General features: G+C 41.3%; 1 protein-coding gene across 2 annotated transcripts in view; it reads right to left on the reverse strand.

Moving 5' to 3' along the window:
• Nucleotides 1-21,046, reverse strand: part of LOC109984738 (rho GTPase-activating protein 42) — a 64,252-nt gene extending 43,206 nt beyond the window's left edge. The window contains exons 1-2 of one of the 2 annotated variants that reach the window (XM_020634855.3): nucleotides 20,765-21,046; nucleotides 2,505-2,600 (exon numbers count right to left, since the gene is read on the reverse strand). In XM_020634855.3, coding sequence (XP_020490511.1) covers nucleotides 2,505-2,600; nucleotides 20,765-20,918 — 250 coding nt within the window. In that variant the 5' untranslated portion in view covers nucleotides 20,919-21,046. The remainder of the gene's footprint in view (nucleotides 1-2,504; nucleotides 2,601-20,764) is intronic. The other variant, XM_020634857.3, reaches the window with a different exon arrangement.
• Between the last annotated feature and the right edge of the window lie 727 nt (nucleotides 21,047-21,773).

Here is a 21,773-nt window from a genome sequence, read left to right on the forward strand (position 1 = left end):
TCACGGCTTCATTAAATAGGGGGCTAGATACAGTGTGGCCCCTGTTGGTCAGCCTCTGTCACCCTGCGTCCAACCATTTAGCAGCGGTGGGGTCGCTCCGCTTGCCAACACGGCAACATCATTATCAGCCTCGACGGCCTGGCATGGGGAGCCATGCATCATCTTCGACACTTTGGTCCATTTACACACCAAAGCTTTTAAAAGGAGCAGGGAGCAATGATTTTGTGCCAGTGATCCTGCAAGGCTGGCTGGACCTCCTATTAACGCCACTGTCCTCTTTATCAACAGCACAGACCTCTCAGGGGGTAAAGGGCACAGCTGGAGCCGTTGATGGGACAAGATTAGACTCCAAAGAAAAGGAAATGGGAGTCAAAGTGAGGTTACAGCTTGCATATCATTCACTGGTAAATGGAGGAAAGGCAATAGACCTGATGAATCACTGAATAAAATCAAATTTACTACCTCAAGGGTGGGTGAAGAAGGAAGACGAGCTTACAGGAATATATTGAGAGACATTAAGTTTACATTTTCATTATCCTGAATAAAAGAAGACTGTCATACTGTTACGACTTTTAATGTTGTCTTTTCCGCTTGAATTTGAACTTCTCAGGCAGAGAACTTATCTGACATGTTCCACCCCAGACGGCTCGGCACAGCTCCGAGGGACTGAAGGATTGACCTTCTGAGAGAAGGCCATGTAACTTTTCTGAAAAAATTTAAATTTCTATAGCCACATCAATCTTTTGCCCCCATTGATTCCTAGATAACTGGCCTGCAACGTGAATGTCACCGCAGGAAGTCATAGAGTAAAATCGATAAAAGGTCAGGTGAACCTGTCTGGCAGCACATACAGGATCCTGGTGTTATGTTGGCAAGTTAGGAGCATCAAAGTGAGCTGGACCAATACTGCATCAGGATGGAGGATGGCCTTCTCCAAGGGTCCGGCGATGTCACTAAGAAAGCTCACTTTCAGTGATGACTAGATTGATTGAACAGGCGGTTTCATTTTTTTTTTCTGTAACAGAAATAATGTCCTTTTCTCTCTGAGAAGGTGAGAAAGCACGACAGTATAGTAGCTCACAGTTTGAGGAAGTCATCAACGGATACACTTTACCACCACTGTGCAAAAGACACACTCAAGTACAGTATTAGAGTTGTGGCTGAAAGGAATTCAATATCTAGTACTATATGTTACATTTCCCTCTTTTCAAAAATCTGTTGATTGAATTTGCTGCGAAGGACTTATATATTTTTACTAAATGGTAAATGATGATAACCGTTACCTGAAACAGATATTAATGGCAGGGTTACACTCAAGACCACTTTACTTACTTACTTACTTACTTACTTTATTAACTTTAGAAAGTTTAAATTTCTAGTCTTCTGACTACTCAAATATTATTTTTATTTACTTTATTTGAAGCCTCCCATTATATGTTTTTTACATCAGTAAAAAGCTTCCAAACAAAAGGCTCCATCATCGAAGCACTGGACACAGCCACAGCTCTGGCTGCTGTTGGGCCAGTGGTTTGCAGTGCAAATATTAAGTAGGTCCAGCTACATAACAGGTGGGCAGCTTAAATATCCACTGTTCAAACACTGCTGTTGATTGAAGTCCAGGGAAGGGGCGCATCGTCTCAAATTAAAGTGTGCTTGATTCTAATGAGGTCTGGATTTGGGTGTGGATTTTGCCAATAAGCATAATTGGTCTCCTTGCACTCTGCCTATCACACAGCCGCCGCAGCTTTAGGAGAAAAAAGGGAAGAATGACTATTCATTACGCATTCAGATGAACATTACAGCCTCATGTAGAGGAGGTCGATATCCAGTCTAGCCCTCACAGATGGACAGTAATTCAGCAATCTGCAGCTCCATGGAGCGAAGGACTCAAGCTGAGGATAATGAGCAGGGAGAAAAAAGGGAAAAGAAAAGGCCAGACTGGGAGTCCTGCCCATTAGAGGCAGAAAGGCCCTCTGCACAGCTGTTTTCATATTCCTGTTGGAGGCTAGGAGGTTCACACCTCCATTAATCTCTGACACTGATCACAATTAGTCCCTTTGATCTCTTATAGGCCTGAAAAGAAACAGGGGAAGCATCATAAGCAAATCAATAGCATTAATTATACATGCAACACAGACAACTTTAAGATCTATACTTAAAGCCAAATCCCATTCCAAGAATTTGCAGTGTAAGGCTAATTTTTCCCAGAGATGATGGTGATAGCCATTCACTTTTCTTTTTAGCTGATGTTCAATTTCTCAAACACAATAGTATCACATTTTGAGCACTTCCCCTTAGCCTGAGGATATTAGCTCTTATGAAACGGTTAAGTACGACAGCCAATAGTGTTTAAGTATCACCCAAGAGAACCCTCATGGAAATGTCAGGAAGGGTTCTGAGTGGGGTGACAGTGTGATTAATTGGGCAGAGCAGAGAGGATGGAAGATGAAAGACTGCAAAAGGGAGAGATCGGCCCCTCGCGGGCCCGGCCAATCTGGACTTACCGATGTTCACCTCGTCATCTGTCTCCGCATCACCTATGCACTCAAACTGGAACTCCTGCAGGGACTGGGAAAACTTCTGGACGGCAGCAGAGAGATCTGAAAAAAACAAAAAAAAAAACAAAGGATTTGAGCATCTGAATAAAACATTTCACAAAGGAATCAGATACAAAAGACACAAATTCTTAATGTTCAGAAGAGAGAAATATTCATCTGTCAGTGCGGTGGCTTTGGGTTCGAATCTGACCTCGCCCCTTTGCTGCATGTCATCCCCCACTCTCTCCTCCCAATGTTTCCTGTCTCTCTTCAGCTCAGCTGTCCTATCCAATAAAACCCCAAATACAACTTTGAAAAACAACATTTCCTTTGATCACTGACATGTTGGCAGGAGAGATGGTAAAAAAACGTAAAGCTCAATATTACATCACAGGTTATCAGATCCAGTAGTGTTTGTGTAGGTATGGATGGTTTCTCCCTATATGGACAAAGTGCTACTTCTAGCTTGTACACATAACGCTGACACAGTTCGCCTGTTCAGTTTGCCAGTCGCTTGGAGTCATGACCACGGCAAGAAAAGATTCCTGCCGGACGACTTCAGAGAGCAGCGTGCACTTTAATGATCCACTCACCGACCGATCCAATGCCCGCTGACATTCATACAAATATCAACTCTGTGATGTTTGCAGGATCTATATTTACTTCATCACTTGTCCATTGATCATAATACCAAGATCTGTCCAGAAAAATGAAGCGTTAGCTGCCTAACCTTTGTGTCAAAAATGATCAAGTGCACATAAATAATGTAAATCCACCGTTGGAAATTCTCACACTGAGAACTATACATTTATTATGTTTATTGAATACAAGGCCTTTAGTTTTTTTTAACTAATTCCATTTGACATCCTCCAGAGACTACAGGCGTTGTTGTTTTTTTATTTCAGTTTTGATGCTTAGAGGAAATGAGTCCTGCTTTTTATTCAAACATTCACACTGGTGATGTCAGTAGTAACTTGGTATCTCTTTGGATTTTAGAGGGTTTTTTTTTCCAAGTTGCTGTTTTGCTTCATAATTTTTCTTTGGTGTTACAAAGACTACAGTACCCATGAGTCTTAGCAATCATAGCAGTTGAAGAGAAGCCAGCCTAATCAGTGTTTGCATTGACAAAGACTGTTATGTGTCCATCAGGAACAAATCAATGTTTTGTAGATGCTGATCTGATCTCAATATGATCATAGTCAGAAAGAGAACACAAAAACAAAATGTTGAATTGATTTCGCTCAACCCTTGCTTCCATCCTGGTCCCAGTGGACTTCTCTCATTAAGTTTGGATGTACACACTAGTCCACCTTTGACTTGTCAGCAATAAGCCAGAGTGGTCCAAAGGTATTGCTCATTATTTGTAGCGATGAGTCAACCCGTGTGCTACAAATCCATTCAAGAAGAAGAGGTGCTTTATAGTCCTCTCCCCTCCTACTGTCTGTGGAAGAAAACAAACCTTGTTTTGCTTCCTTAAACTTATATGTTCAACAGAAGCTCCCCAAACTTTCCTTCTTGTAGAGAAAACAAAAACAAGTTCGGCCCAGATGTCAGATATCTTACACTGACCTGTAAGAACCTCTACAATCAGCTTAGATAACTCTAAAGGAGTCGGACAAAGTACCTCACTGATGTTTTTATCTTCAGATTTGACTTGATGTGCTTTTATGTTTCATAGAGGGACGTTTTAATACTAAAGCTGTATGTGTAGGATCAAGAGAATTAACTCCCCCATTAGGTAACATCAAAGTATAACTGCTGAACGGCTCAGCTTTGGATGGAGTCGAAGGTATAATAAAATCGGCCTCTCTGAAGTTGAAAGCAGAAAGGCTGATTCCCTTTTCTCACTATTTTTCACAATTTTATTTTTGAATGGCTGAAACTCAGATATAAGACATTTTAACCTTTATACAAGACATAACAGCAATGTCTCAAAGAATAACATATCATCTGTTTCTCACCTGACATGATTCATTAATATACAGTATGTCATCAACATGTTGGAAGAAAAGGAAGCAACATGCTTTTTAACACGAGAGGCACAAACTGCACGCCTACCTGTAAAAGCACAGCATGTGCATCAGTCCATTGCTATTTGATTTCTTTGTTATTAAACATCTGATTTCAATGTGTTTTGGTAAATCAGTGACCTGAGGTGAGTGTGTGGGTCCGCTCTGTGAGCACATTGTGCCCGAGGTGACACAAACCTATGTTTACAAGAACTCTTCAGAGTGGGACAAAGCTTTAGTGCTTAATGAAGGCTTTTATACATTTTATGATTCTGCTGAATCCACAATTAAAAGCACAAGTAAACGGCGATATTAAAATACCCTGACATTCTAGTTGTCAGCCCACACAGTGAGGAAAGCAGACATTTTTTTTCTCCCATCCATTGTTGACAATGACTCACTAATTGCTTCTCTGCCTCTTTCTTCCCTCACAAGTCACATCTTTCCTTCAAAGAACAAAGAGCCAGCGCACACGTGCCTGTGAAGTTTGGAAATGCACACAGATACAAAGACTGCAGACATTCAAACTTTGGTTTGACTGTGACAGGAGACTCGTTAATTACTGTATAAAACATGGAGGTTTTGTAGTTTTACAAGTCTGAATCTAAACTGCACTAACTCATTGATAAAGCTTTCTGGGGGATTGTTTAACAGCTTCAAACTGCACACAACGTACGGCCATGTGCATTCCCACATGCTTCTTATACTGTATGCTTCATCGGGCTGTGCAGAGAATGGATGCAGTAAAGTATTGTACAATACCACAACACTTTTCATGCCCCCAACCTCAATACAATAAATAGATTGAAAATGTAATTTTATTTCTCTAAAATTCCCGTAATCACAACGACCTCCAGGCCTGTAGGTGTTGCTGTTAGGCGAGTGGCTGCTACACCCTAAAGCTGCTGCAGGGTGTGAGAGAGAGCAACTGTGGATGAGTGGCATCAAGTGAAACTGAAGTGAGTGAGTTTTTTTTTTATGTAAATAATGCTGTGGAAGAAAGAAATAAGACATTATTTTATGATTGTTTCACAGTGGTTATACTCTACTGAACTAATGAACACCTCTACAACTCACAAGAAGGAGTTAGTGTTGTTGGTAAGCAGCGCTCTTCTTCCCTCTGTGTCCCGTCAGATCTGCTCGTCTCACAGCAACGACACAGACACGGGTCAAATCCACAGGTTACAAAGCACTGATATACCACAGGTCACACCTACACATTCACACACTGATGGTAGAGGCTGTAAAGGGACCACTAGTATCAACTAGTATAATCAATACACAGTCATACGCCGACGACGATGAAGCAGCGGGAGGCACTCGGGGTTAAGCGTCTTGCCAAGGACACATCGGACATGTGGAGATAAGGGGGTCCTTGGCATTTGCCAGCCCGAATGCGTTCCCTTCCTGGAATGTTACACTTGCACACCTTTCCTCCTGCTTCTTAAAAAAAGAATCCTCTACAGAACAGATTTTGATTACAGCAACAACTAAATGAAAATACGACAAAGGCAGGACAAAAAAAAAAAAAACACTGTTGATATTTGTAGTACTCAACCAAAAGAAAAACCAAAACACAAGTAAATACATGGATTTTGTTTACAATAATTATTTATGACTCTAATTGAAAGCTGATAATAAATCAAGAATTACAATGCCTTCCACTCTTCAGTGTTCGTTCCAGCTCGTCTGTTTGATGGAAGGTCTGCTGCTGCGAAATGGATTTTGTGTTGAAATACATACAGCTTGTACTGTGACAACAATAGTTTACCCAACCGGCTTTTAAAGCCCGCAGAAATCAATACTCTCATCTCCACAGGAGCATCAATGGTTTGGAAAGCCTGATAGCAGAGAAACAAGTGATAATTGTCAGCGAGTACCTTTTTCTTTGAGATATTGTTGTTTTGTCTTGCAGAGCATTGTTGTTATCCGTAGGAGCAGCGTAACAAGACTTTTGCTAAATGAGCCAGCAGACTGAGAGGCTGAAGTTAAGGACATCTACTCGACCTTGAAAGAGTCTTTCTGACCACTTGTAAATGTGGCTGAGAGCAGCTGAGTGGAGGTGCATTGTGCCAGCGATGAGCTCCTATCATTTCTGCTTGGACTCTGAGGCTGCTGATTTCAGATCGATACCTGGCTGCAGCTGTCTGGATGAGCTCGCCGTGCCATCAATGAACCATGATCTTTTGGCTCTGACATTTAGACGGGCTGCAACCTCAAAGACAAAACCTTTATCGCCTCTTGCCACCAAAATCAAAAGGTACACAAAAAGAGAGCTTATAAATAATATGCTTGATGATCTGATTTTTGAAATGGTAAGTGGACTTGAGCTTGTGGAGCACTTTTCTACTCTTCTGTTCAAAGCGCTCTTACACAGGCTGCTATATAAAGTGTCCATCAGTATTACTAATCCCATTCAAACACATTCATACGCCACAGATGAAGCAGTGGGAGCAACTTGAGGTTAAGTGTCTTGACAAAGGACACATCGGAGATGTTGCTGCAGGAGCTGGGGATGGAACCCCCGACCTTCTAGTTCAGAGAAGACTCTACCAACTGAACCAGCTGCCCAATATCCTCTAAAACATGCAACCCAGTACATTGTCTGGCTCCTCCCTACGATCATTGGCAGTAACATTCTCACTCTCAGGGGCGTGTCCAGAGGGGTGACAAGGGCCCCCCTTTGAAATCTAATTGGTCACCCCAGATGCCACCCCAAAAATCCTAAACTATGGTTGGCTATCTGCTTTGTCAGAGGCAGGACCTGTGTAAAAAAAAACAAAACAGCTATTCTGGCTTTTTCTTGCAGAAGGCTGCTTTAATTTAAAAAAGAAATGTTGTGAGTAAATAAATAGGAAATAGGAAAGCAATGCACACTGTCTTACGTACAGTGAACTAATTGGTCATTATTTGGGACCAAAACACCTCCAATGAATGCATTTTGTTAGTTAGACAGTGTGCAGGAGTTTGCAGGCATATTTTAAGTCCTTAAAAATGTCAATTTGAACAAATACCTTTTTGATAAAAGCATATATATGTTTCCATAGTCTTGTGTTATAAAGTAGATAAGACTTTTGGAGTCAGAAGGGGTAGGTAGTTGATAATAATTTGTGTGTGCGCGCACATCAAATTTCAGGCCACCCCTGCATAAGTCAGTGAACCAGTTGGGTCAACCCAGACAAAAAAAAAAGGCCCCTGAATACTTTGTCTTTTTTAAACGATCAATGGTTTCCAAAAATAAAGATTTATCCATTAACTAGCACATCTTAATAGTTTCAGTACAGTCTCATATTTAGTTACTGTATATGTTAATCTAGTAGAGCTTAATGATGAGACACACTGCTAAACCTACAACATGAACATGGGCATGAATTATTCCACCGTTTCAACAAGAGTAATAATCAGAAAAGAGCTTAAACAGGAAATGTGTGTTTATTCCCCCCATGCATTATTTACTAACTTTGGGAATCGCCACAAATAATTTGAACCTGCTGTGTGATGCTGCAGAAAATAATGCACCAGTGGGTACAAAGAAAGTAACTCTGTTAAAAGTGATCACGAGAGCGAGTAACAGCGATAAATGGAAAGAGAACGAGGAGAGAGGAAGATAAATGAGCAGCTGAATGTTTTTGTAGGAAAGCAGTGAACAATCCAAGTTGTTAAATCAAAAGTTTAAATGGAAACAATGTTGGCAGAGACCCTCTGCTTTGAGGCTTGCATACAGATAGTTGTGAAAGAAGTTATTCAGTTTTTTTTTATGAATAAATGGCGCTAATGTAGAGACCAGCGTTGATTTTTGGTGAAGAGAACTCTGTGTAATGATTCAGAACCCATGTATATGAATCTCTTTGTCATAGCCAGCCTTATTACAATGATACAAATAAGACCTCACAGGTGATATTGATGCAGTACAGCCACAGCAGTGGGCCAGATTACATTCCACCTCAGCAGAAAGGAAGAGACAGAAAGAAGGATGAACCTTCCTCAGGTGTACTGGGAGTGGAGACCTCACGGTTCCCCTGATATTTCATCTCACTCCTCTACATCTCCTCTGACAGAGGCAGGAATGTGTGTGTGTGTGGTAAAAGCGAGCCGCGCTCTTTAGAAGGAGAAAATAAAAGGAAAGAAGCGTAACTTTGATAAGGTCTGAATCTGAAGATGCTATTTACCACATGAAGCGCGTCTCTGAAATAAGAAGAAAGAGCTCATTTATACACTATTTATACCAGCACCTTAAAATAGCGCCTTCTAATTTTATTACCCTCAGCACACATTTCATCTTACCCTGCTTAGAATATTTCTATCCCTGTATTTGACCTGCACTAATGGTTCTTCTCTCAGTCAAAAAAAAAAAAGAGGTAACAGACTGACCAATCGTCCGGGTGGACTGTCCTCCTGAGCAGGTTTTAATCAAAGAGCAGACCTCTGAACCATCCAGCCAAGACCTGACTGGATGGAGCAGCTACCCGAGTCAGTGCCCTGTGTGTGTGTGTGTGTGATGTGAGAGAGAGAGAGAGGACTATGGCTGTCAGTCTCCACACAGCAGAGCCCCCATGGGTACACCCTTTATCTCGTCTCCAGGGCAACCACATACTACCTAATTCCATCTGCTGACAAGCCCTGACAAAACACAGACAACGCTGCAGGAGAGTCTGCAGTTTTGATGCACGGAGAACAGGTGCGTGCCCACCATGAAATGTAAATTCAGGATGTGTATATGGATGGATTTGAGAACGGCTATTTAGAGGTGCGAGATTTAGTGGCTGTGTACGTGTTGTTCTAAAGTTTTGTGTGACATCTGTAGAGCTGCAACCATAATGTCCACTAATCAAATAGTCGACAAAAGGAATATTAGCTGCTGATGTGTTAGCTAACTACCTGGTTAAGTCACTTTTCAAACCAAAGTTTCCAACATTTGCTGGTTGAAGGACTTGCTTTTTATATGTACAATGACAATGACTTCGTTTGAGACCGTTTGGTTGGTTGGAAAATAGAGGAAATTTAAAAATGTTTCTTTGGGCGGAGGGATATTGTGATGAGCATTTCTAATAAAGTACCAGAATAAATAACACCATTTACCTATAATGTCAATAATCATGCTCTTTGTATAGTTTAAGCATCTCTGTTAGACACTAAGACTGTTCTTCTATCCTCAAGTATACTGGTATCTTGGTACCACGATGGGTTGATACCATCCACAAAAAACAATAATTAGTCAGACTCATTTACTCATTCAGCGCATGATTTTCATGCTGTGTGCTAGGGCTGGAAATCTTTGGGTGTCTCACGAATCGATTCGATTCTTGGGGCCATGATTTGATTAAGTATCTTTTTTTTTTTTTTATTCAAATCGATTCTGGATTCATGAGTCAAAGTCTTTTTTTTTTGCATGAAAAACAGCAACCAGGAAGGGTCAGGTAAACAAAACACAACGTAGAGGTAGAAGCTGATGCAACACCATCACGTTCTAAAACTTCTAAACTCTGAGAACATTTCACCCTCACGCTGCAAATAAAGGTACTAAACCTCCCTGCTTCAGAGTCCCGACCACAGTCAGAAACTACAGGGGAGACGAGTCTGTCTGCTCCAGGGCCAAAGTTTCTAACTTCAGGGCTAACCCCCTTCAATTTCATTCATCAGCAGCAGGCAGCATGGAAGACATGGAGCCCGGTCTCACAAACAGAACTATGTTCCTCGAGCCATAAAAGGACTTCCTGCTAGATCTGTAAAGCTGACTTTGCTTATAATGGGATCACATGGGTAATGCATGTTGGGTTGAAGAGAAAAACATGTTGGACGCTTTTTTTTTGGACGCCGAAAATGATCTTTGACATTCAACTTAACAGTCCAAAGTAACAGCCACACAGTGGGGAACCTTTCCCCGAGAACACTTCATCCTTTTCTTTCCTTCTCATCTATTTATCTCCCTCTGCTCCTTCACAGCTAACAGCCGAGCAAACACGTACCATGTAAGTTACCAGGCTTTAAGCTTAAACACCATTGAAGAGTACTGTTGAAAGTAAAAACACATAAAAAAATGATGCAACACATTATCTGATCATTCCAATCATCATTTTAATAATCCATGACTAGTCGACGAGCAACATGGTCTATACTGATATCTAATGATGAAGGGTTTTCTTTAGCTAAATTTGCATTAACAATAAAGAGACACAATTTCTTCACTCTTGCCTTCTGTGTGAATTCAAGTAATTATAAAGAAATATGAATGATTCAAAAATGTGGTTTTACATAAATTAACTGGTATAGAAAAAGCATCAAACCATCTTTTGTCACAGAACAATGCCTGAACTTTCGATTCACTTTACTTAGTTCCGATCCGATTCCGATACATATTTTCCGATATCCATATTTTTATTACCATGGAAGCAGCAACAGTTGTCAGGTTTTCAGATTAAATCTTTTAAACTGGGGGCGCGCTGGTGGCGCAATGGTCAGGGCGCGCGTCCCATGTGTTGAGACTCTCGTCTCGAGCGGTAGGCCCGGGTTCGCCTCCACCCGTGGCCCCTTTCCGCATGTCATTCCCCGCTCTCTCTCCCTGGTTTCCGACTCTATCCACTGTCCTCTCTCTGCATTAAAGGCACGAAAAGCCCAAAAATCTTTTAAACTGAAGAGTAAGAATTGTTACTTTTGATCATTAAGAAGAAGCTGTTCCATCTCGTCTGAACGTCTTGATGTTGTTGATTTGTGGACACTTCTTACAGTTCAGTCTGAACGTCTTCAAAGGATGACAGTGCGTGCAAGTCGAGAATGTTTTAAGTTCCCAAACATCTTTCTTAATCAGAGACTATATATCCGATAAGATCCATATCCGATCTGTAAATTACGCCAATACTGCACCCGTTACCGATATTAGATGGGATCGGTCCCATCTCTAGTCTGAACTTAAATGAACCTGCTCACATAAGCAACATGTAGCCTCATTGTGTATGCAATGTGAGGTATTATATTTTAAAAACACGACACCTTAAATAACAGTTTTAAATGTGTTTGCACAGAACTAAGTCAGACATTAGACCCTTCAAACACAACGGTGGCTTTCAACAACTTCAATTCCAATTAGCAGCCTTTTTTTTTGTCTCCAAGGTTTCCAAGTAAGTTTCATTAGCGACGGCATTGGTTATGAAACGTGTTGAAGTGACATGGTGAATAATAGTCTCAGTCATCACTTCGCCGAAAGAGACTAATTTCACCAAGAAAGAGCTGAAAAACCACCCTCGAGTGAAAGGAGAACGTGTTAGTGTGAAGCAAGTTTAACCATAATGTAACCTCTTCTGACAGACTGATACATCCAACTGCACGGCTATGAAAATAAAACTCAGTCAATATTTTTAAGAACGTCTTGTTGACTGATGCTCTAACGTGCCTCAACGTGCACCAGTGTGCCGCACATCCAGCCCTCGTGTGTTCTGTGACTGACAAACATCACAAACACTAATTACCAAGCAGCATCCTTGTTGTGCATTTCACTCCTCAGATTGTTCATAGGGGTTTTTAATGAAGTACTTTAACGCAAATGAGTGCAGAAAAGGCTTTTAAAACCTAGAGTCACTGCATAAATGTGCACCATTAAAAAGCAACTATCTGCACAATAAAGCATTCAGCCTCCCCTTTTTTCTGAATAGCTACATATTTACACTTTCCGTCAAATTGCTCGGAGTGCCGTCAAGGTAATCCCTGTTGAACATTTACAACACTTTAGCACACGTCTTCGTCTTTCATCGAGGAGAACAAATGGAAACAATAGCATACTGCTCTTAAGTACCGACTGTGTGCCTGCACGTGAACATGGCTGTGAGAACCACAAGCTACTTCATCTCGTCAGCGAGACGCAGCAGATTTCACATGAGAAGGTCTTCAAGGGGGGGGGGGGGGGGACACTTCTATGCACCCAGCTTAACGAGAGATGAGGAGATCTCTTTGATGCAACAGTAGGGTGCATTGTGCCACTTTGATACCATTTGGATTGTAACATGGTAGCGGCCCCACAGGTATACGCAGGCCTCTTCCATCCTGCATGCCGTAATATTCACCTGTCAGTCGCCCAGCAGGAGAGCGAGAGAATAGCTGCGTGAGGAGAGCCAACCAGACAGGCCGCTGTACTCCTGCAGCATACTGAACGTTTCCCACAGCCCCAACCTTTTTCCCTGAAACAAAAGCCGTATCTAATAACCGGCAGCAGGCAGTAACTTTAAGTAGCAGTTGGTCAACCTCCGGACTAATTTTTAAGGAGAGAGAGGTCTTAAAACGTCTGAATAAAACATGAAGGGATGAGACTAGAGAACATTGTCTCCAGGGTAAAGTCATATACTGTATACTGTACTATTAAAATGCATGTTGGCTGCTTAAGCAAGAAAGTTAGCCGTGGTGTCAAAGTACATTCAAAAGTTATTTTCAGAGTCTCTTGTATTCAATTGAAAAAAGACAAGAGTCATCTATAACACATCAATCTGTTGTAAGTGCGGCGGCAAGGCCAGACTTTTTTGACAACTTGGCCACTGACTTCTGCAGCGCCACAAGTGTTAAGGGCGCGCACACACACATACAAACACATATACACACATAAATACACACACATGAATGAGTGGCATTCATTCACCCTTAACTCCATTTATCACATCTACTTCACGTTATATAGCTGTTTCTTATACTATAAAAAGACATTTTGATCTTCTGAGCTTCACTCTAAAAAGATGTTTGTCCAGATTTAAGTCACAATTCAAAGCACTGACACAATGAAAAAGGGTTCATTGAAATGCAATGGGAGTTGTACAGCGGCCAAAAGAGTTGATTTAAACATAAGCCCCGCCTCTGACAAGGCAAACAGCCAATCACAGTACAGGATCCCCCCCCGTATATGTGTGCATGATCAGTGATCTTCATATTAACAATAAACAGGTCACTGATGATCATCAGAATAAGAGAAATGCATCTTTTATGCACACATATCTCTGCAGAATACACATCCGGATGTCTCTGTCTCATCTAAATTGTTGAAACAAGTGCAGAGAAGACAGAGACTGACCTTGGGTGAGGCTGATGCAACGCAACAGCCAATTCTTAAACTGCAAAGAAACAAGATCAGAGTTATTAGCCCTGCAATTCTGTGCAAATGAAAGAAGCCAGCCAGGCCGGCCTCCACCATTCATCACCCAGTCTGCAGCCTTTAGACGGAGTTGAGAGATTTTCTTTCAGAAGACACTCTCACAACACATCTGACACAACCTCTGACAGAGATGAACTCGCCTCTGAAGGGAGAAGAGCGCAGACGGAAAAAAGGAGAAGCAGAGTTTCACTTGAATTTGTAATAATAGTTGGCACGCCACATTACAATACGACTTTACAGAACAGCTTTTTATGTGTGTGTGTGTGTGTGTGTGTGTGGGGGGGGGGGGGGGGGGGGTTCTTCTTCTTATCACGGCACATACAGTTATCCAGAGACACGCTTCAGAGTGAGACAATTCAAAAACAAAAGAGGTGTGCTAAACTACTTAAAACCCCCCAACTGTCCTGACGCTTTGAAAAAACTTGGCAACCCCTGGGGCCAAAGAGACTTTCTCATGTGCCTTCCAATGTCTCCGTTTTTTAGAGCGTGCGTAGGTTAAGACGTGTAAATTGTTCATCTCTTACTTTTTTTTTTTTTTTTAACAATTCGGCTGCATGAGCCAGTCAGAAAATGTAACCTAGACATACCAACAACACACAAAGCTATGAGACAACATCATATTATATTTGAAGTCATGAGCTCATATAGCTCTTAGCTTTCATCCTCCACCTGATGATAACAGAGTTTAATCAGATATATGTGACATTCGACCTCCTAGACAACATGGCACTTTATCTACTGAGAAGAAAAAAACAGACATATACTAAATAATGCAACACCAAACATATCCAGCTGCAGAGTTTGAGTGGATTTTTAATGTTGTGGAGGAGCGACACTAACGCATCACTTTATTCTTTTCAGTCTGAAGGAGCAACAAAAAGCAGCAGCGTGCGGTGCCAGCCGACTGTTAGCATGAGACTGGCGTGCTGGCTGTGACAATCACTTTGATTGACAGAGTAACAACACCGACTTCAGAACAGAGCTCAATCAGGAGTCTAACACATTTCCCTGGCACAGTCTGAGGGGAAGCAGCTTTCACGAACACGACGTCTAATCCTTTTATATCGAAATCTGTCCACCCAGAAACAGCCGCGTCCCGCTGCACGCGCCGTGCTCACCGCTGCACAAGTCACAGAGTGTTCTCCTGTCTTTCATCTCCTTAACATGAGTTCAAATTCATCAAAGTAGTCAAAATGACTGCAATACATTATAAATGGTATAATCCTGCAGCACGCAGCCTGCTTTAGAGTCACACACACGCACGCACGCACGCACACACGCACACACGCACACGCTGAAGCAAATGATGTCCGGCCCAGTGCTATCTGAGGGAGGATGGGGGATGGTTACAGAAGTGTGTTTACAGGACACTTCCTGTGGCTGCGCCTGGGGAGCATCATCTGTCCTCAAACAAACAAACACTCAGAGATCTCAAATCTGAAAGTGGTTTAAAAAAATCTCTCAAATCTTCATTAAGTTGAACTTGACAGGCACAGTTAGAAGAGGTAAAAGATGCTGCTTACAGACTTTGCTAAAAACAGTCATTTTAATAGCAGCAACACCCATGCGTGTCAGCCTTTCATTACAGCTTGTGTCTCAGGGAGAGCGCATCAGTCTGTAGCTGCACGGTGAACAGGCGTGACACACAGTAGCGTACATAATAATGGGCTGTCTTCTTGTTTAGAAGGAGCTAATCTGAGAGTTTTTTTTTTTTTTTAAAAAGCTTATGAGAAATGAAATGCTTTCTGGGATTCATGAATCTTCTTAGAAACGTGAGCTCCAGTTCTGGAGAGGCAGTGATGAGCAGCTTCCTGAAGTAAACACAAGACCTGCTGGAGCTACGAGCAGGAACATAAAACTGGCTCTGCAGTGTCGCAACATTATTGACAAACTTGAGTAATACTACATTTGATATTTTTATGAAATAAAGAATTGATAAAGTTATGATACTTTATCAATTCTGCCCCAAATAGTTAGCGATTAAGCGTAGATTCATGGTTTTATTTTTAAACTATCAACAACTAGAGGGCAGTGTGCTAATCTACAATCAACTGTTTTTGATTTCCCGCTTCAAAGAAACATTAACCTCAACAGAAATTCATATTGTTAACTAAGGTTGACTAAATTTCCGATGCTACTTTTAATGATCGATCTTATGGAAAAGTACTGAAGCTTTTAAAACACTGCTTTTATTTCAGAAGACCGGTGTGTAGAGGAGGAAAGGATCCATCAGCAGCTGTGTACATTGCACAAATGTGTTGGCAATGATTTGATGACGAAGTGTTTGTGCAATTTGGCCAGTGTGCCGGACTTTTTGTCTACAATTTTTGGTAAATAAAAACAATAATTTACCCAAACATGCAGTACCGAGGACTTCTACTGTTGTTGTGGTATTGAAAGAGGTGAAGATATTGTTTGATTTTTTTCTGGTGTCATGACAACCCTCTCATTTCCTTCAAACAAAGATTACAGGCCTGTGAAACATTCAGAGTCAAATAGGGTTCATTTCATCCTCCCGCTGCATCGTCTTCAGTGTTCGAACGCGTATGAATGAGAGGATTAGTTAACACTGATGGACTCTTTACATAGTGCAGCAGCCTCTACCATCTGTGTGAATGTGTAGGTATGACCTGCGGTGTAAAAGGACTTTGAGAGGTCAGAAAACTAGAAATGCACTCTACAAGCTCAAGTCCATTTACCATTTTAAGCATTAGCATACCTTTTCATAAACATAGTATTCATAACACATCATTATCCACTAAAACACTGAATCCTTAAACCTGTAAAGTGCTCGGTTTCGCCAGATTCCTGCCTTGACACAGCCCGAGTCGGTTCATTCTTTAACAACTGTGTGTAAATAATTAGTGAAGGACAAAATTCCTCACCTGCAGTCTTACCCGAGGCAAAGCAAGTCTCTGAAGACACCTTCCCTGCTCTGGAGCCAGTTATGTGCTTTCAGCGAAAAATGTTGTACAATGTTTTATATGCATTTAAATAGAGGCCCAAGGCATGTAGTGTTTAAGAAAAGTGGTGATATATTGAAAAATGATAGTTGATGGTGCCACTTTGAGTAGATTTTAAAAAGGCTTTAACAGCAGCATCTCAGATTTCACTAGTTGGTAGAAAATATGAAGTTGTGTCTGTATCCAAATCCTGCTAATATGGATTGTTAAGATGCCCTCTGAATGACTTAGTTTTTAATGACTTAAGGCCGAGAAAAGGTCGTCGAAAAATGTCAGCACATCCAAAATACTTTAGCATATGTTTAATCAAAATGCAAATATATATATGCACACTAATGATTACAGCAAACTATTTAATTTCAAGATTAAAGTTCCTCTTCATCAGACACAGTGAATACACAGCAGAGGAGGCAATAAGCAGACACATTCATCAGTCAGGCGGTGAGAGTCGATGTACCCTCAGTCACAGGGGAGCTAAATAACAGCCTGTTACTCCCACAGGATGCACAGGTCAATACACTAAACACAAAGGAATAAACTCACACTTTAGGCATCCTGTGTAGCTTCCCTCCTATTGCTAAAGTTTTCAACACGAGACCCAATGATGTCTGCCCACCACCCAAGTTCTTACAATACAAACTCACCACATCTAAAGAGTATCATTGTAATCTCTGATCTGGGGTTTTTCTCCCCCCTGCTCACAAAGAGCTAATCAGTGTTTTTAGTGTTTTCAATTACAGCCAAGCAGAGGGATTAATAAAAGTCAAACCTGGTTATTTACACCAGGTGGGAACAATCGGTGCCAGCCACTGATAGTAAGCTACAGCATCTGTAGATAGATGGAACTAACTCCCAGAACAAACGATCCATACCAAGACATAAAGAAATGGACCACAAGCCTCCCCCTTGAAGATTAATCTAAACATGAAAGAAGACTAGAAACAAGGCAATGATGAAGTTTAAATGTCATGATCAACAAGAAGTTACAGCCTCTATTGAATCACCAAAGCCAGTGTGATGCTACTTTTACTAACGTATACATTAGTTTAAAGGTGGAGTCAGTAGCATTGTTGGTTGCAGCTTGTAAACACAACATTCAAACAACAAGGAACAAGTTTTATCTGTGTGTGGTTTATCCTCACTGTGGTTATATTTTCTCTACTTTGCCACTACGTCCACATCCGTCATAGTCGCCGGTTTAAATAGAGTCCAGTCGATGAATTGCATCCACTCCTAAACTCACCTGTGCGCTGTCATTAGCCGGGGGAAACACACCAGCTCCCCGCCCAGGAACATCCCACAAAACTACACAAAACATCAAAATCCAAGTGATGATTGAGCAGCAGTGCTTTTGTAAAAGTCTATGTTTTATTTATTAGGGAAAAAAGCTGTTGACTTTTTATCAACAAACAAGGATTAACTCTTTAAAATGCAGTTTGTCATTACCAAATAACACATACCTGACTAGATAAACCCCATTTTCACCTGACTGACTTCCCATGCACACTCTATACTTGCATGCTTCAGAAAAGTAATCTAGCTGCACAAACAGTATAAGAAGCTGCTGAATGTAGTAACGTGTGACGGAACATTTTACTGGTCATTTCTGAACATGAAAGGCAATCCGTGCTTGATAACAGCATGTGAGGAACAATGAATTATAGTACAATATTCAATCGTGACACATGAGATGATAACTATTAAAAAAAGGGTCTATTAGAGGTCTTCCAGTAATGTCACCACTGATGGTGGGTCATAAAGGGTCGTAAACCTCTGTGGCATGTAGAGTTTAAGACCATCAATAATTTACCTCCGTCTTTCCTCTTCCTGTGCTCGCACTCCGACCCTGACTGAAACTCTTAAAGGGTGGTGCAGCTCGTTTTGACAAAGACGAGACAAATACCATCTTCTGTACACACAGTGTACTGGTGGTTAGTTTTTAGGTTCTAAGATATGATAGTATTCACATTGAGGTTCATCACTAGGTGCTTTACGTTGTCGAGCAGGGACTTGAATTCAATAGGTCCTTAGATTTGCAGTGTCCTGTAACCATGAACTAATCAAAGGCAATCGAAGACTCGGCTCACCTTTCTAACATGCGTTCTGAAAACTGGGCGTAAAGGTCTCATTGGGTATTAAGCTGCATTGACCTTTGGCATCTTGCGAGTGAGTAACCTAAATGCCATGAATAAAGCATTGAGCAGGAGTTTGTGTGTCTCCTCCTGTGTTGCCCTGTCCACTGACACAACAATATTTCTGCAGAAAAGCTTCAAAATAGGTTTGGCCTTCAGCTGCCCTCAGAAGTACCTCTCATCGTTTCTGTTGACATCGAAAGAACCCACAGCAACATGGAACAAAAACAGTGAAAATAACACCCAGAAAGTCTCGATACAAATCTCCAGATACCTTGAATGTCACTTTTCTACAGAGGCGTATTGCATTCACACGAGAAACTAAAAAAAAAAAAACTGCTCTGTTCTTTGAACCAATGAGATAAACAGGATCCTCAGAAGCCAAACAGAGGCTCTCATTTAGACCGCCTAAAGTAGTAAACATTCCCAGACTGTTGAGTTCTTTTATTGCTGTTTGGGTTTGACACATGGGAGGTACTTGTGTCTTTAACATAGATGGTATTTTTATTAGTTTGTCCACTTTGCACAGGCAACGTAGATCTCTGCAGTTCAGACTGAAAGCCTTCTCTGATCTGTCAGGATCAGTTGTGACGATAAGTCATGCTTTACTAATATAATGTGATGTACCTAAAGACTGCATTAAACCTGACTACCTGGTGAGTCAAGAGACAATAAAGCAAGTGCAGAATATAGTGGATGCCTACACATAGTGCAACTGAGGCACCAATATTCTGCTGAGAAATGCAAACACCTCGTCACTCGTTGTTTGGTGATAATATCCCGACAACCTTAGCCCCTATAATATAAATCTGCTTCCTCTTTTGGCTTAAATCTGACAGTACGGTATATACACTTCATTATGAATCATTCTTTCTGCCATTGACTCAAAGAAAATGTTGACATCACACCCACAAACACATACAGAGCAATAATGTGCTGCAAACTAATGAGTCCTCTCCATCTGATATTCTATAAACTATAAAAAAAAAGAAAAAGTTTGATATTGCAACGTAGACCCCCCGTTGAGAACTCATCTGCTGTATTTCAGCTTCAATGAGAGACTCATTTCCTTGTTCACAACAGCAAAAAAAAACAAGCAAAAAAAAAACACGCACAGTATAGACGTACTGGTATGGGAGAAGAAGGGTGGAAGCATGAAGAGTGATGCTTTCTCACAGTAAAGGCTGACAGGACCGTGCAGGGATGATTCATGAAAGAAGTAATGGGTTACTGCTGAGGCTTTCCCCATCCCATTCCAGGCCAGCTATTTTCCATATTTATTAGGCCTATACTTCTAATCTGTCTCCATTTCGCGGACACACTTCTGACGGTAACAGACCCAAACTCCCATCCCCACAGGGACACAGCAGAGAGAGAACAGGAAGTGCAAACTTTAATGAGCGTGGTGGAATTTGAGAGGACAGTGACCCATGATGTCAAAGAGCCCGAGACAGTCCCACAGCTCCCATTCATACACTTATTAAAAATACCCTGTTTTCATTCACTTTAAAAAAAAAAAAAAGAGGTGATGTTAAAGCCTGAAGGTGAAAGCATCTCTCATGAATGGACTGAAGTTTATTAATTCAAGTTCTGCTTCAATGTTCTCCACATGTGGCCTCATGATTAGGTATTATTAGAGGGAAGCCATTCGTATTAGGCTACAGGGATATTGTTTCACTCTGCATGCAGACACAAAAGCAAACACCAGGATGCTAAACAAACCTCAAAGTAATGAATTATGAGTGTTTCTTTTTTTTTGTTTTGTATTTAAAGCTTTCAGCAGCGGTATAAACGCTTCCCAATGGGAGACCACAGGGTTGTTCAGACATCAAAGAGGGGCAGGACCACTCACACTCTCCCACTGTGGACTTAAATACGATGTAATGAAGGCAATCCTCTAATTACAACTCGCCTGTGGCTTTCAGGTAGTTACAGTTATTTCCGGACCCATAGGTGGGAGGGGGAGAAAAAAGGGGGAGAAAGGAGAGCTACTTACTCCTGAGCGCGGTGATGAGCATGTTTCCATCTTTGATGAGGTCTTTGATGAATTTGTTGGTGCGCTCGAGCTCGATTTCGTGACATTTGAGCCGCTCTCTGAAGTCCGGGCTGTCCAGGAAAGAGTCACTGAACTCCAAAGTGGGGAGTCCCATTGTACCGCAACGACGAACTTTTTTTTTTTGTTTTTTTTTAACTCTGCAAACAAACGATACCGCTTTGCATCCCGTAGCTCCGATGTAATACAGCCGTCTCCAAGTTTCCCCTCAAAAAAGTTTTTTTCTGCCTTGCTTACTTCCTCACTTCCGCTTTGTGATTTTCTCTAGTTTTTTTTTTTTTTTTTTTTTTTCCAGCTACCGAACATAAAAACTGGTGGTCGTGAGACTCCTGCTGGCAACTTTTGGAGGGTTTAATAACAGTTTCGGTGGAACAGCACTCGGGTTGAATCTCATTGATCATACATTACGTGTACAGATTACGTCATCATCTTGAAAATATAGCCTACCGTATTCATGATGCATTAAAAAATATATATAAACAAAATATGTTATAGACTATCTATTGGCAAGTTACAGGCTGACACCTCTTTCCACCAGGTCTTTAGTTTAGTTATACATTATTTTAAGTCGGGGGGGGGGGGGGGGGGGGTTTCTGCTCAGGAGTTTTTTGGTTCCTGGTGTCTCAAGGTTCTGTGCACATGGGCGGTTCTAGGCAGGGGCCAACAGGGGCCAGTGCCCCTATAACACTGAGCTTGCCTCCCCCCCCCTCCACTTGTGGCCACCCCTTCCAAAAGGAAGAGCCCCCAAAACACAAAACACATACACAGTATTTGACTCAACAACTGGACTCAAAATATAGTATTAAATACTGTTATTGAAATAAATATAAATCAGGGTATTTAATGATGTGCGCTATTATTTGGCATATACACATATATATATATATATATATATATATATATATATATATTAAAGCGATCATCTTTGTCTATTTTTCACCTGGGTTTAATG

This window comes from Labrus bergylta, chromosome 11 (genome assembly GCF_963930695.1).
Source record: "Labrus bergylta chromosome 11, fLabBer1.1, whole genome shotgun sequence".
NCBI lineage: Eukaryota > Metazoa > Chordata > Actinopteri > Labriformes > Labridae > Labrus > Labrus bergylta.